The sequence below is a fragment of the Populus trichocarpa genome, chromosome 12, assembly GCF_000002775.5.
Source record: "Populus trichocarpa isolate Nisqually-1 chromosome 12, P.trichocarpa_v4.1, whole genome shotgun sequence".
Lineage (NCBI taxonomy): Eukaryota > Viridiplantae > Streptophyta > Magnoliopsida > Malpighiales > Salicaceae > Populus > Populus trichocarpa.
The window spans coordinates 14,346,257-14,360,790 of record NC_037296.2 but is presented as its reverse complement, the minus strand read 5'-3'; the positions used below and the strand labels follow the sequence as shown (position 1 = coordinate 14,360,790).

At 30.4% G+C, this 14,534-nt stretch overlaps 1 protein-coding gene across 1 annotated transcript; it reads right to left on the bottom strand.

The window, feature by feature from the left end:
* Nucleotides 1-5,762: 5,762 nt before the first annotated feature.
* On the bottom strand, nt 5,763-8,330 carry LOC7482990 (MYB-like transcription factor ODO1). The gene is made up of 2 exons (XM_002318842.4): nt 7,861-8,330; nt 5,763-6,686 (listed from the first exon to the last, which is right to left on the bottom strand). The coding sequence occupies exons 1-2, from the start codon at nt 8,121-8,123 to the stop codon at nt 6,119-6,121; spliced, it is 831 nt and encodes a 276-aa protein (XP_002318878.1). The 5' UTR covers nt 8,124-8,330; the 3' UTR covers nt 5,763-6,118.
* Between the last annotated feature and the right edge of the window lie 6,204 nt (nt 8,331-14,534).

The window sequence follows — 14,534 nt, the reverse complement described above, 5'->3', positions numbered from 1 at the left end:
ATTCATTAATTAAAAATTAGATTCACTAATAAAAAATAAATAAATATTATCAATAAAAAAGGTTGATCAATAAGATGCAAGAAGGCTAGAACCAATTAAAAGGTTGATCAATGGAGGATTCCAATTATTATAGGATCAGTAGTTTGGTATCTCAATCGGGCAACGATATTATATATATTTGGTGCACCGAGTTGACAAATGAGAAATTTCAGTTCAAGCTTTCTCGACAACGACTCCAAATGTCCTGCACCAGGAAGCATCAACTCTTGCATGTAAACATGTAAAGATCAATTTTATTTTTTTTAATTGATTGCTGCAAATTATATATCATTGTAGATCAGCATCGTAACTTCATTGGATTCTGTGTTAGTCTATGATGAATAAATATACTTTAATTATGAAGACAATTTTTGTGTTATGTAGCTGTAAATACAATGCATTGACTCGGTATTTTTTTTTAAAAAAAAGGATTTTTATTCAGATGTCAAAGGTGGATTTTTTTCTCATAATTTATTACATGTATCTATCAATATTATTAAAATTGAATTAGTCTACTAAACTTGGACTAATTTAATAGATTAACTCAATGATTTATCAATTTAAAATTTAATATATATTATGTTTTAGATTAAACCAAATAACAATACTTAATGTGACTTGGTGTTAAAATTGGATTTAACTTTTAAAAAAAAATCAACAAAACATTACTTTTATTATTTTTATTTTTTAAAATAATATTATTTTAAATTAATTCATATTAACACGTGCTAATCTTCACAATGAATTCTAGTTATGAGTTGGTCCAGCGTAATAACTTTGGCACCAGATATATAATTAATATATATAGCTTGCCTATATAGGGGCTAATCATAATAGACTCTTTCTTAACTAGCTTTACTTCATGCGCAATACTTATGGCTGGATCAATTTTTTAAAAAATAAAAAAGTGTGTTTAGCCCATTTAATTTTTTTTTTATATTCTCATTAAAATCGATATAATAAGCTAAACTTGAACACTCAAAGGAATAGAAAACTACACAGGCTAAATTAACCCTTATTAACTTATTAAATTCATAAATTAAAATCATAGATCTCATTGGTTTCAATTAATTTTTATTTTATTTTATTTTATTTTATGATTAAAAAAATCAAAATTGATCGGAAGTTAGAAAATAAAATTGAAATAAAAAAAAACTAAGTCAAAACTTCACATTAAAAGTGAAATTAAAAAAAAAAAAAAAAAACACACACACACCCACCCCAGACAACAGGTATAGCCCTGGCACATGGGTCTTCATCAGGACCGCGTGTTGGAGCCATATTGTTTTGTTTTTATATATAGGGGAAAACAATAGATTGTCCACTCTTTTGACTTGAAAAAAAACACCAAATATAGCGTCATTTGGTTTAAAGAATTTAGATTTTGACCATTACCGTGGTGGCATAAAAAACAAGGGAGGAGATTTTGGGATTGAAAATCTATTTTTCAATCAATTTTCACATTAAAACATTTCTCAAATATCCTGAAAACCTTTCTAAATCACCTAATAAAAAATTGCTAAACCGAGACCTATTTTAAGGGTGTTTAAAGACCAAAATAACTGGAATCAAACTTTCCTAGATGAATGGAACTTTTTGAATACAAGAACAACGAGTTTAGTATTTGAAAAGTGGCTCAAATGACAACTTTTTATCTTCTTATTGTTTTCCAGCAATGTTTTCTTTTTTCTCTTAACTTAGAGGTTAAAAAAATAAACAAAATAAACTTTCATATCAAAATTAAACTTGTCTGGAATTTATGGTTAGCCCTATATTTTCTATGTTTTTTACTTTTTGATCCTCAAACCAGTAATTTGGTACTTTTAATATAATTTCAAGCCTAATGTCATGTGATTAGGCTAGAACAAGGTGTAATTGATATAGAGAAAAAACTTAGAAAACAAAAACGAAAAAGAAAAAGAAAAGAGGTGTTTCACTGTTCATAAGGAATTCCATATGTTTTAGATTTAGAGTATAATTTCAATTCTTGGTGATACTGATATGTAATGATATATACTAGTTACATGCCCCGCGCGATGCCGCGGGTCAATGATATATACTAGTTAAAAGTGTTAGGTTTTTTTGTAAAGTTATACCCAAGAGTCTCAGGTTTGGTTGCAACGCCTGACCCAATAGTAATGTTTATAATATTAATAATAACATTAAACTTGGGTTAACCCTTCACATAAAAGTGTCTGGACTGCAATACCAGACCCAATAGCATTGGACGTGGGTCTGGCTGCAAGGTCGTGTCATAAAAGTGTGATAATTAAATAGATTAGTTAAAAAGAAAAAAAAAACAACATGAAGAAAAAAATTATTTGAAAAAAAGAAAAAAAATATGAATTAATTGGGTTAACCCTTCAAACCAGGTTAACCCGTCATACCTTGAATTCGCATCGTGAAAGTTTGATAATTAAAAAGAAAAAAACAAATTAATGGGTTAACCTAGAATTAACTGGGTTAACTCGTCAAACCAGGTTAACCTGTCAAACCCGGAATCCGTGTAATGAAAGTTTGATAAATATATAAATAAAAATTTAACATTAACAATTTAAATTAAACGAAAAAAATTAATTAAAAAGAAAAAAAAACAAAAGGCATCAGCCTTTTCACTGTGGATTGCACTGTGCAGTCCACAGTCAAAGACATAAAAAAAAATAAAGGCATCAGCCGAGAACTACTTATAAAAAAATTTAATATTAATAAACTAAATTAATTAAATAAAATTAATTAAAAAGAAAAAATAAAAGAAAAAAAACCTCTAAGAATAAAAAAAACTAAATAGAAAGAAATTTAACATTAACAAACTAAACTAAACGAAAAAAATAATTAAAAAGAAAAAAAACAGCAAAAATAAAATAAAATTCAGGTTAACTCGTCAAACCAAGTTAACCCGTTAAACCCGGGATCCGTGTCATGAATGTCTGGTAACTAAATAAATAAAAAGTGAACATTAACAAACTAAACTAAACAAAAAAAATTAATTAAAAAGAAAGAAAAATTCCGGATTAACTCGTCAAACCATGTTAACCTTTTAAACCCAGTATTTGTGTCATGAAAGTCTGATAACTAAATAAAAAAAAATTAACATTAACAAACTAAATTAAACAAAAATATTTATGAAAAAAAAAATTGATGGGTCAACCCGGAATTAACTGGGTTCACCCGTGAAACCAGGTTAACCCGTGAAACTCGGGATATGTGTCATGAAAGTCTAATAACTAAATAGAAAGAAATTTAATATTAACAACCTAAACTAAACGAAAAAAAATTAATTAAAAAAAACAAAGAAAGAAGCAAAAAAAAAATCTCAAAAAGCATAAAAAAAAACAACTAAAAAAACTTAGACAACTTATAATAATAATAATAAAAAAAAGGCCTAAGGAATCAGTGTTTTACTGTGGACTGCACTGTGCAGTCCACAGCAAAACACTGATTCCTTTTAGCTATTTACAAGATGACATGCCCGCGCGCTGCCGCGGGCTTATAAAACAAATGCACTTGATAGTATTATAATTGTGAACCAGTGCTAGATAAGTAATACAAATTAAAGGTATGATGAAGCAAATATTTCATGACGAAAAAAAAGTTGTGTTGGCGATCCAAAACTTAGAGACTGAACAAAATGATTTATAGCAATTTACAGTGTTTTGTGATGAAAGATACAGTGCTTTCGCCACATGATTTAGCTTTTCAGTTAATAAAAGAAAAAAAATTACAAAGCTAAATTCTCTACCAACTTAATATTAAAAAAAAAACCAACAAAGATAATTTTGGAAGGAAAAAAACCTATGAGAAAAAACGTTGTAGCAATTGACAATGTTTTGGGAGGAAAACTATAACACTTTTCCCAATAAAATAAAATAAAAAACATTTAGAGAAATATTATAACAATCCACAGTGTTTTGTGAGAAAAACTACAACGCTTTCCTCATATGATTTAGTTTTATTGTAATTATAATTCTTAACCAACTAAATATTAAAAAAAAATCGACAAAGATAATTTTGGAAAAAATCATAAAAAAATCACATGGGAAAACACTGCAACAATTCACAGTGTTTTAAAGAAGAAAAATTACAAAGTTAAATTCTTAATCAGCTCAATATTAAAAAAAAAATCGATAGAGACAATTTTATAAAAAAAAATAACAAAACAACACCAAAAAAGGGAAAAAAAATCATGTTGGAAACACTGTAGCAATTCACAGTGTTTTGTGATGAAAGCTACGGTGCTTCCCCACATGATTTAGCCTTATTTGTAATGACTTGTAACAAAAAAATAAAAAAGGATAATTTGAAAAAAAAATTATAAAAAAAACCAAATGAGAAAAAACACTGTAGCAATGGACAGTAATTTTCAAAAAAAGTTATAGCGCTTTCCTCACATATTATAACTGTAATTTTTAATCAGCTCAATATTAAAAAATAAAATAAAATAAAGATAATTTTGGAGAGAAAAAAACCATGCGGAGAAACACTGTAGCAATCAAGAATGTTTTAAAAAAAAAATTACAAAACCAAATTCTCAATCAGCTCAATATTAAAAAAAAATCGACAAATATAATTTTGAAAAATAAAGAAATAAAATAGAAAAATTAAGTGGAAAAACATCGCAGCAATCCACAGTATTTAAAAAAAAAAATTTACAAAGCAAAAATTTTAACCAGGTCAATATTTAAAAGGTAAAATCAACAAAAATAATTTTGAAAAAAAAATAAATAAAAAATAAGAAAAAATAAGAAAGTTGAAAAAAAAATAATTTTGCAAAAAAAGAAAAAAAAACGAAAAAAAAAGAAAAAAGAGAAAAGTTAGCAAAAAAAAAGAAAAAAAAAAAGAGAAAAAACACTATGAATTACTGTTGTAATCCACATTGTTTTGTGTGTGGGGGAACAGTGAATCCCCACACGCTTTAGAGTATTGTATAATAATAATAATAATAATAATAATATATATAGTTGTTGACATGTATGTATAGCTGAGTACAGCTATGAGAAAAATTGTAATATAAATTTAATAATAAACAATGAAATCGATCACTTTCCAAATTTCAATGGAGTTTTAATTAGATAATCCCAGGCTGGGATTCTTTTTCATTTTAAAAACCTTTATTTAATTTAAGAGAGAGGCCATTATAAATGGTGTTTTTTAGTAATATTTTTTTTGTTTCATGTTCATCCATCAACATATTCTTCTTCGGAATCCTTATCTGCACAGCTATACTCTTCAAATATAAACAATTATTCTTCAACTCTCCAGTTATTACAATATTTTTTAGAAAATACCTCTTTTTTTTTCACCCCCAAAGTATTACCTTATTCACAATTTCATCCCGAACTATTTCATTTTATCAATTTCATTGCAAACCTATTCTATATGAGACACAATGGTGCCTCTCCACAGTTAACAGACAAGCAAAAAATACTTGAATTTTCCCTCATACAGAGAGTGTAATTATCACATAAAGGTGATAAAATTGATTATTTTTTAAAAAGATTGGATAAAATGAAGACGAGGCTGTCCCATTTGTTTATTATCACACATACAGAGTGTTACTTGTTCAACCACACAACTATTTCTTTTATCAAGTGGAAGCCATGAAGTTGGTAATGTATTATGTATTATCATGTAGGTTGTTTTTTATTTGAAATTATATTAAAATAATTTTTTAATTTATTTTAATATCATTGTCATAATAAAATTATTGAAAAGCACTAAAAGAATTTATTAATAATGCACCATTTAATTCATCACTCCATATTAAATAGCATAAACCTTTTTCCTAGGAGGAACTAGCCATCTGAAATTTGGGGATTTCTGATTACAAATGTTACAAGGGAAGGGGTCTTGAACTCTTCTTCGATTTTGATAAAGGAAAGGAGAATAATTATTAAGCTATATATATAGCACTTCCAATATCTTCCTTTCGCTTGTTCTTTTCCAAGATTTGAATGGTGGGATGAAGAAAAAATTTACAAGACTAGAAATTCTACTATCCAGGAAGCTTGAGCTTTCAATCCTTGTGCTTCTTTCCTCATTACTTGATACACCTTGCGATCATTCTATGAGGTAGTGCATTTTAATGCTTGCCACCCATGTCTAGGATACTCAAGTCCATGTCACTGAAACAACTAAGTCCAAAGAATTCATCTCCAAGATCCTTAGAGTCTAAAACCCATGGAGAGTTACTATCCTCTGATGAAGATTTAGATAGCCCGAATTCACTAAAATCTCCTCCTCTACTGGCTTGAAAGTTCCAAGATGAATCATCAAGAAATACCTCCGACCATATGCAACTCATTAGTGGATCACTGTCAGGAGTACTGTTAGGTTCTGATGACCCTATGCATTCATCCACTGAAGAATTTTCAGTCGGGGTGGTCGTGCTTGAATTATCAGTGGTGCTAGAGGAGGCATGGCCACAATTTTGGGGGAGGACCTGCTGGCCATCAGCGTTAAAATTGGGTTGATCATAATTAGTGTGACAAGGTACTGTACTTTCTTGAGGACTCTCTAGCTTATTGAGAGGCTCGTGCGTAACAGGATCAATTCCCATCTTTATTAGCTTTTTCTTAATGTGGGTATTCCAGTGATTCTTGATCTCATTATCTGTTCTTCCCGGCAATCTTGCTGCGATTTTGGACCACCTAAAGCAAAAGAAAAAGTCAGAAAAAGTGTACTCAACACAAAGATAAAGGAACTTTCATGTATTTAATTCCAATTTATATAATCTTGGTATGAGATTAAATATTAGTTAATAGTGTTTAAGTGATAGATTTTTATTTATGATCAAGTGCTAGTTAAAATGTTATCTAATTCATGCACTCTGTGCACTCATAAAGTGAAAGATTTTAAATTTTATATCGCTGCTTGGAAACCTTGGTAGTCTATGGGCCAAGACAGCTCTGGGAATCACAAGACAAAAAGAATGTACATGGGATCAAATCAAATTGCAGATGATGCATAAATCAGATTACACGTCCCATGTTTCATGTCTAGTGTGGGCAAAGAAGATTCCTTGAAGTTGAATTGTCTAAATAATAATAATAATAATTTATTTTTATTATTATTTTACAGCTAATAATTCTACTTGATTAATAGTAGCTTGCATCATCCCATTATGATGCCCAAGCTAATCATATAAAAATGCAAGAACCCACTTACAACTGGGGAAGAAAAGGTTGGTAGATGGAATCATACACATATTCAAGTGAAATTAATAATACGTCTAATCAATAACCTTAGAGGGACTTTTGATTTTATTTTATTTTGTTATTTCTATAAATTTTTTGAAGAAATTTTTTTTTTTGGCCCTTTAAAATGGATAGGTGGTAGCTATATTAATTATGAAAGTATTGCATTAAATTTTATCAGTGTTAGTAAAGTTTTTCCTTGAATTATATTTTCATACTCTTAGATTAATCTGAATTTAAATCTGGAGGTCTTTGCACTTGAAACGAGCCTTACAAATTGTTTGTGCTTTCATTTTTTTATATATAGAATAAACATCAAAATTAAGCCATGTAATTTGTAAATGAAGCCGAAAAACGGAAGAAGCGAGAAACATTTTGTAAAAAACAAGTTAAACATCACTGGAACAACATTATTCAAACTAAAATGATAGAATCATGACATCTTTACACGGAGAGAAAGCTTTCTGTATTGGGAGTTCTTAATTAGCTGCAGAAAATGATCCTACCATAAGTCAAAATTTGCAGTGAACAGTGAAATATTCATGCTCTTGAAGGGATAGGTTAACCAACAAAGTAGATGAAGCATAGAATGACGAAGACAAGGTGGCATATAAGATAATGGGGCTACCTGTTGCCAAGGCAAGCATGGAGGTCAATGACAAGTTGCTCCTCATCCTCGTTAAGAAGGCCTCTCTTCAAGTCAGGCCGGAGGTAATTAGTCCAGCGAAGACGGCAGCTCTTGCCACACCGGCGGAGTCCGGCGAGCTTGGGTACAGCACGCCAGCAACATTGGCCATGTGTGAGAATAAAATTGACCAACTTCTTGTCTTCCTCAGCTGTCCAAGGGCCCTTCTTCACACCGAGTTTGTCGCAACAAGGTTGTCTGCCCATCACTATAGCAAGTCACTAGTTGCTATATCACTCCCACCAAATTACTCCCAGAGAACAAAGCCCCACTCACCCACCTTTATATACTAGTGATTTCTCTTGCTTAAGGGCAAATCAAAATGATAATTTGGAGATGAACATGTCTCACACGCCTGTTTTGTGTATGTGAAGTACACTTTCTAGCTAGCTAGGCTGTGGCTTGGCATGAAACTCAACTATGTCCTTCCTTTGACGCACATACCACACTATTAATAGCTTTCCCGTGTCAAAGAAAGGGGGGACATTTTACGTAACAAGTTTAATTTTTTTTAGTGTTCATATTTTTCTCGACTTAGAAAATTTCTAATGATAATGTAAATTAATTTTTTTTTAAAAAAAAAATAGTCTTTGTATGGTTTCGTTGTGGAAAGTGAAGTTATAATTGTTATATCAAGTAACTTGGAACGCTTGGGCATTCAAAATTGGGTCAAAACAGAAATTTGAAGGATGGATATTTTAAATTAATTGAATATATAGAACAGAAAAATATTGGCTAAAGTTTTTTTGCGTGAAGTTACATCCTAGCAAGAAAAATCAATATAATGCTTCATAATAACCCTTCTGATGATTTGACCTACATAATCAAAACCATGTCATCAATCATGAAGAAATTAAAAAAATATTGTAGCTAGAATCAAGAATAAAATATCAAAATTAAATTCAATAACCTTTAAGCGTAGCGAATTTAGTGATTAAAAAGGTTTATTTAATTTATCGATTAATATTCTCATCCCAAGTCTAAAATCATTCATAGAAAGAATTTAATCTTCTTATATATATATATATATATATATATATATATATATATATATTATACACACTATTTCGAAAATATCTCTTCCTAACAAGAACAAATCATATAGTATATTGCATTCAAATCATACATGGGCATTCTTCTTCCACATACAATGTCTCTCCCAATAAATCTTGCTAAATAATTGCACTCTTATCATGACAAGAAAATGAGATTGCTTTTCTCTCTACCTGTACCCTCTGCCATGGACAAGAACAAGATCGTAGCAGCTAGCATTTGATCCGCGCGTGTGATTCACTTGCCTAATAGATGCGGGTAAATTGCTTTGGGTGTGGAAGATAATGGACCCACTACAAGTTTCTTGAAAGGAGCCCAGGACCTAAAAATTGATAGGCTCCTGTGAGCTCGGCTCCATGGGTGCTAGGGTCCAAGAAGGTGATGTCACACAGCTAGATGGACCAATATGAAGTTGACACGTTGATTTTCAAATTTGCCTTCTCCACTTTCTTACACAATCCAAACAAGCTTGTTGATTACTTGAGCATTGCATCATCACTCTCGTCATCACTATTCTCAGGGACACAAACAGAGTTGTCTTCACCGCCACACACTGTGTACCCAACAGAAATAACACCACCAACCATTAAGAAAAAAAAAAACTAAATGAGCTCAGTGATATATTGTGGTGTATGAGAGGAAATGCTGTGAGCTGGAACAATTTTTTTTCCAGTTTTTTTTTGTTATTTAATTATTATTTTTTCAGTTTTATCTTTTTTTATTTAGATTAATTTGGGATTGTGCTTGATTTTTTGTTTTTATTTAGCTCGGTAATACTCATGGTGTTGATAAAGAAAATTGACTTTACATTGATACTTGATTTAAAAAAATTAAATTAAATTAAAAAAATCAAAGTAATGGAGGATTGAATTTGAATAATAGAGAAGTATTGAGCCTTTTTTTTCTTGCAAACATCAAGGTAAATTGCATGAATCAAGAAGAGATTCAACACTTTTTTTAGTCTCTTGATTTTTTATTTTTCAGTTTATTCCTCTTATATATATATATTTTTTAGATTATACTAGATAGTTTGGGGATCTCATGATGTGATGGAAACACAATTCCAACACTCGCTCGGTGTACAATTTTACAAAATAAAATTTAATTTTATTGATTTAAAACATTTAAAGCTTGTGAGAAAAGAATGGATAGACTGCCTTCCACAATTAAGTTGTTTGGTGGCGTAAAATTGCCTTCCACAATTGAGTTCGAAGCGACACGATAAGCTCTTCTCGAAGATTTTTTTCTACTTTATCCTTCAATATTTGATTTGTTGAGAATTGAATTTCAGAATTTTTTTTTTCATTTGCTTTCTATATGTTCATCTCGTTCTCATTTAATTTTTGATTTGTTATCAAATAAGATCATGAAGATCTTTTAAGATTTTTTTGGGGTATCTTTTTATATTATTGGCAAGCGTTCATTTTTGCTGTTAATCATTGTTATTTTTTTTTTGTTTAGTTTGGTTTATTTATTGTCGTTGTCTTTTTTTTAATCATATTATTAAATTAACCGAGTTTATGGAACACAGTCAACTCAATGACTCGAGTCTCAAATTTTTCTTACTTCTTTAAAAACGCTAATAGGGTGGCGCAAACCACTAATCTATTACGAGCCCGTTTGGCTACGAGGTAGAGGTTGCGTTTCTTCAAAAACGCACTGAGCAAATGTTTGGTTAAGGAAAAAAAGTTGTTCACTGTGTATGGGTTCCACAATAAATTGCGTGCGAAACGCAAGCAATTTGAAAGCAGAAAAATGCTGCTTTCTTGCGCAGCTCTCAATTCAACCATGCTACACTGTTCAGTGAACAGTGGAGGCATGTGAACAGTGCGAATTGCACTGTTCACGTGAATTTTTTTTTTCAATGTGTTAATTTTTTTATTTTTTTTTAAAAACACTAGTATAAAGTGAATCAATTAAATTCACTCGCACTGTAATATCAATTTTATACCTGATAATATTTTATCTACGCTAAAAAAATTATGAAAACTGTAATTCTTATCGGATGAATTTTGTACGTAATGGAATTATAAATAGTTTAATGGAATAATAAAAAGTATTTTTTATAAAGTATTTTTTATTTCATGATGTAATAGGAGTAATTAATTCTACAATATTTAAATTTAAAATCATCAATATTAATATATATTTTTTAAAATTATTTTATAACCTCAATTTCAAAAGCATTTTTAACCAAACACATTAAACTACTTTTTCTTCAACCTCAATTTCAACCATAATTTTAACCAAACACCTATTTTTTTCAAACCAACCTCAACTAAAAGTACTTTTTATAAAACAACTTTTTTCAAACCACAACCACAACAGCTAACGCAATACCAAACACACTCTACATAGAAGACCTGGTTTGACCCATAACTTGATCCAAGACTTGAGTTATGGGTTGGGTAAGTTAGCTTCTGGGTCAACGGGTTAACTAAGATCTATTATTATTTTTATTAACATAACATCATTTTGGATTAAAAAAATAAAATGAAATCGTTTTAGAAAAAAATATTAATTGGTCTGGTGAGATTAAATCGTGAATTGACCTATAAAATCACTCGAGTTGACTGAGTCAATTCTCTAGACAATTCAATATCAAATTAACTCGGCTTGAGGCAGGTCCTAGATCAAAAAATTATCAAGTTAACCCACTAAATCAAACCAGCTTTTATATTTTATGCCATCAACCCATGGTTGCTCAAAGACAACAACAGCACATGCACATTTTTCTCATGGTTGTAGGGTTAGGAGGGCTTCCAATTTTTCTGCACCAAACAGGATTGGAATCTTGTTCACGGGTGTCTGTCATTGCATATTATAGTATTTAGTCAATCCATTAGGTTAAAATGTTAGGCAATCAAATTATTTTTTTTACAAAAAAAAAAAAAAAACCAGATCTACAGTACTAGCAGTACAAGAATATGAATAAGCTAAGGTATTAACCTAATCAATCCAATAAGTCAACTTAATTAGACAGCCAAATAGCTAGCTTGGCAAATAAAAACTCCCTTAGCATTTTTGGAGGCTTGACTTTGATGATAAATAAATTTATTTCTAGTACTATTATTTTGAATTTGAATTTAAGGACAAGCTATGAGTATACATATGATCTTAATATATGCTAGAAATTAATAAAGAAAAATAGTTGAGAATACGCTATCCAGCATGATTGATAGATTCTTTATGTGTGCCTTTTTTCCATGTTATTTATCAAGAAATTCACGCCCAAAACCTAATAATAAATTGCATTGTTTGACAATGCTGTGCTTGCAGATTCCGAAAAAAGACTTTGGTATGGATCTTGCTGTTCTACTATGATTTTTAATGCCTTTTGGAAATAAAATACGAAGGGATTCTGAGTAGCTCGTACCAAAACTGACTTCATACAGGTTTTGTTCACCAAAACTTGAGATTCCACTGCAAATAATGAACAAAGTCATACGAATTTTATTTTAATTTTCACCCACCCGATCTTATTATACCTACAAATGATTACAATAAATATTTAATATATATTACCAATAAATATTGATGTAATGTTTAAAAACATTGAAATAGTCATAGAAAGAGTATCCTTCAACAACAAACAACAATAGAGAGAAAAAAAAATAATTATCATCCTTTCATAGGCATCCCCAATAGAGATGTCTCAATTTTTTTAAGTTCTTGCAAGTTTGTGTGTGTGTGTGTGTGTGTGTGTGTGTGTAAGGAATCAAGAGCAAAGTTGTCACAGCTCCTTTGAGTGTTAGGTTGGCAACAAGCACCTTTTAAATTTCCTTCATGCGAACCATAATTCTTGTACGGGCAGAGTGTAGCCTCCCTCGTGCTAAAATGGGATGGACCAGCTGCTGTAAATTATATTCATGAACTATATTAATGTTGCATCATGGGGAGAGGCTCTTGACCCAACAAAAAAAGAGGGTCACTATGATATTTAAGCATGGAATAATCGGTACAATGTATAGTTTCTTTTCAAATGAATTAGTTGATTTTGATTGAGTGAGTGATCAAAAGTGTTGATTCTTTGTTTGACTTAGTTTTTTGTTAGGATTCTATGGCTAAATCACCTAAAGGAATGCATAGTCCACAATCAATCTTACTTCATTATGATGATTAATTGATTCCATAATATATATATATATATATATATATATATATATTTCCAACCACATTTGCAACTTCATTTGAATTTAATATTAAATGAACTTAATTGCAACATACAAAGATATTAAACTACCCAGTGATAGTGATAGGTTCGGCAAGTAATCCAGTTAATCTTAATCAATAAAAAATAATATTATTTCAAGTTGAAAAAATATTGTTGTTTAGAAATTTTTCAAGAAAAATTTAAAACTAGTTTTGACTGGTTCAACTCTTATTAATTTTAATTCTAAACCAAATTCAGATCAAATCTCAAATAAATGAATCATTAAATTAACCTATAAATTTAGGCTGAATTTAATACCATTAGCAACGGGTATGCCTATGGCTATCACTATGGGTACTGTAATGATAAATTGGTAGCCTAGCTACCTTTCTTCAATGGCAAAAACCATTTAAAATAGCTAGTTTTTTTATATGACTTTTTGAAAATATTGCTTTTTTTTATTTTTATGTGCACTCCAATAAAAAAATTTATTTTGACAACCATTTGTATTTTTAATATATTTAATAATATCAATACTTTTGTATTTTTTATAGAAAAGTTTAATTGATGTAAGAAGAAATCTTTAAACAATATATTTTAATGTTTTGGACATTTTAATAGACATATAGGAATGACTTTTCTCATTTTAGCTCTTCTATTGGAGCTGGAAAAAAAAAAACCTAGAAAAATAGCTTTTTTATTTCTAGCTCTTCTTTCGGCTCCATCTCCAAATGCTCATATCTGACATGGCAAGTTCGCAAATGGGCTATAAAATCTGTAGATCAATGGTAAATGGGCAAAGAAGCAATAGGGACATGGCAAATTAGCTGCATAATGGGCTATAATGACATTTGTAGTCAAGAATCGTCTTTCCAAAATCTATATTACATTTTTTCATGTAATTATTCGACTGGGAATTCGAACCGGGCGCTCCAACTAATCACACCAATTCTGACAATCATAGTTCCTGTCGAAGAGCCAAATCTCAAATTGCAATTAACCTCCCAAACAAGCTTTGGAAGATGTAAAAATTCAATAAAAAGAGGATTCTGTGTAGCAGTGCCAGCCCTTCCTCGAGAAGCAGAAACAAGAGAGGCCGAATCTATCTCTAAAATAGCCCGTCTAAAGCCTTGATTCCAAGTTAATCGAACCTGACACTGCAGCCCACAGCTCAGCTTTAGAAGGACCGCAGATACCAAGTTTTGCCATGAATCCATACAAACACGTCCACTAGCATCTCTTATCGGACCACGGCACCAGCCACCCCTGTACTACCCTTGTATGCTTCACCGGTTTTAATTTTAAGCCAGGAACCGACAGGTTTCAGCCAAGCTACCATTGATTCATCACGGTCAGGCATAACAGAGGATTTCAAGGTATTAGACCTCGTTTGTTTGCTGGAAAATAATTT

Excerpts from the sequence above, each read along its gene's own strand:
- LOC7482990 (XM_002318842.4), bottom strand. The coding sequence starts at position 8,123 with ATGGGCAGACAACCTTGTTGCGACAAACTCGGTGTGAAGAAGGGCCCT. Across the intron at positions 6,687-7,860 it reads CATGCTTGCCTTGGCAACAG|GTGGTCCAAAATCGCAGCAA; the intron begins GTAGCCCCATTA and ends CTTTTGCTTTAG.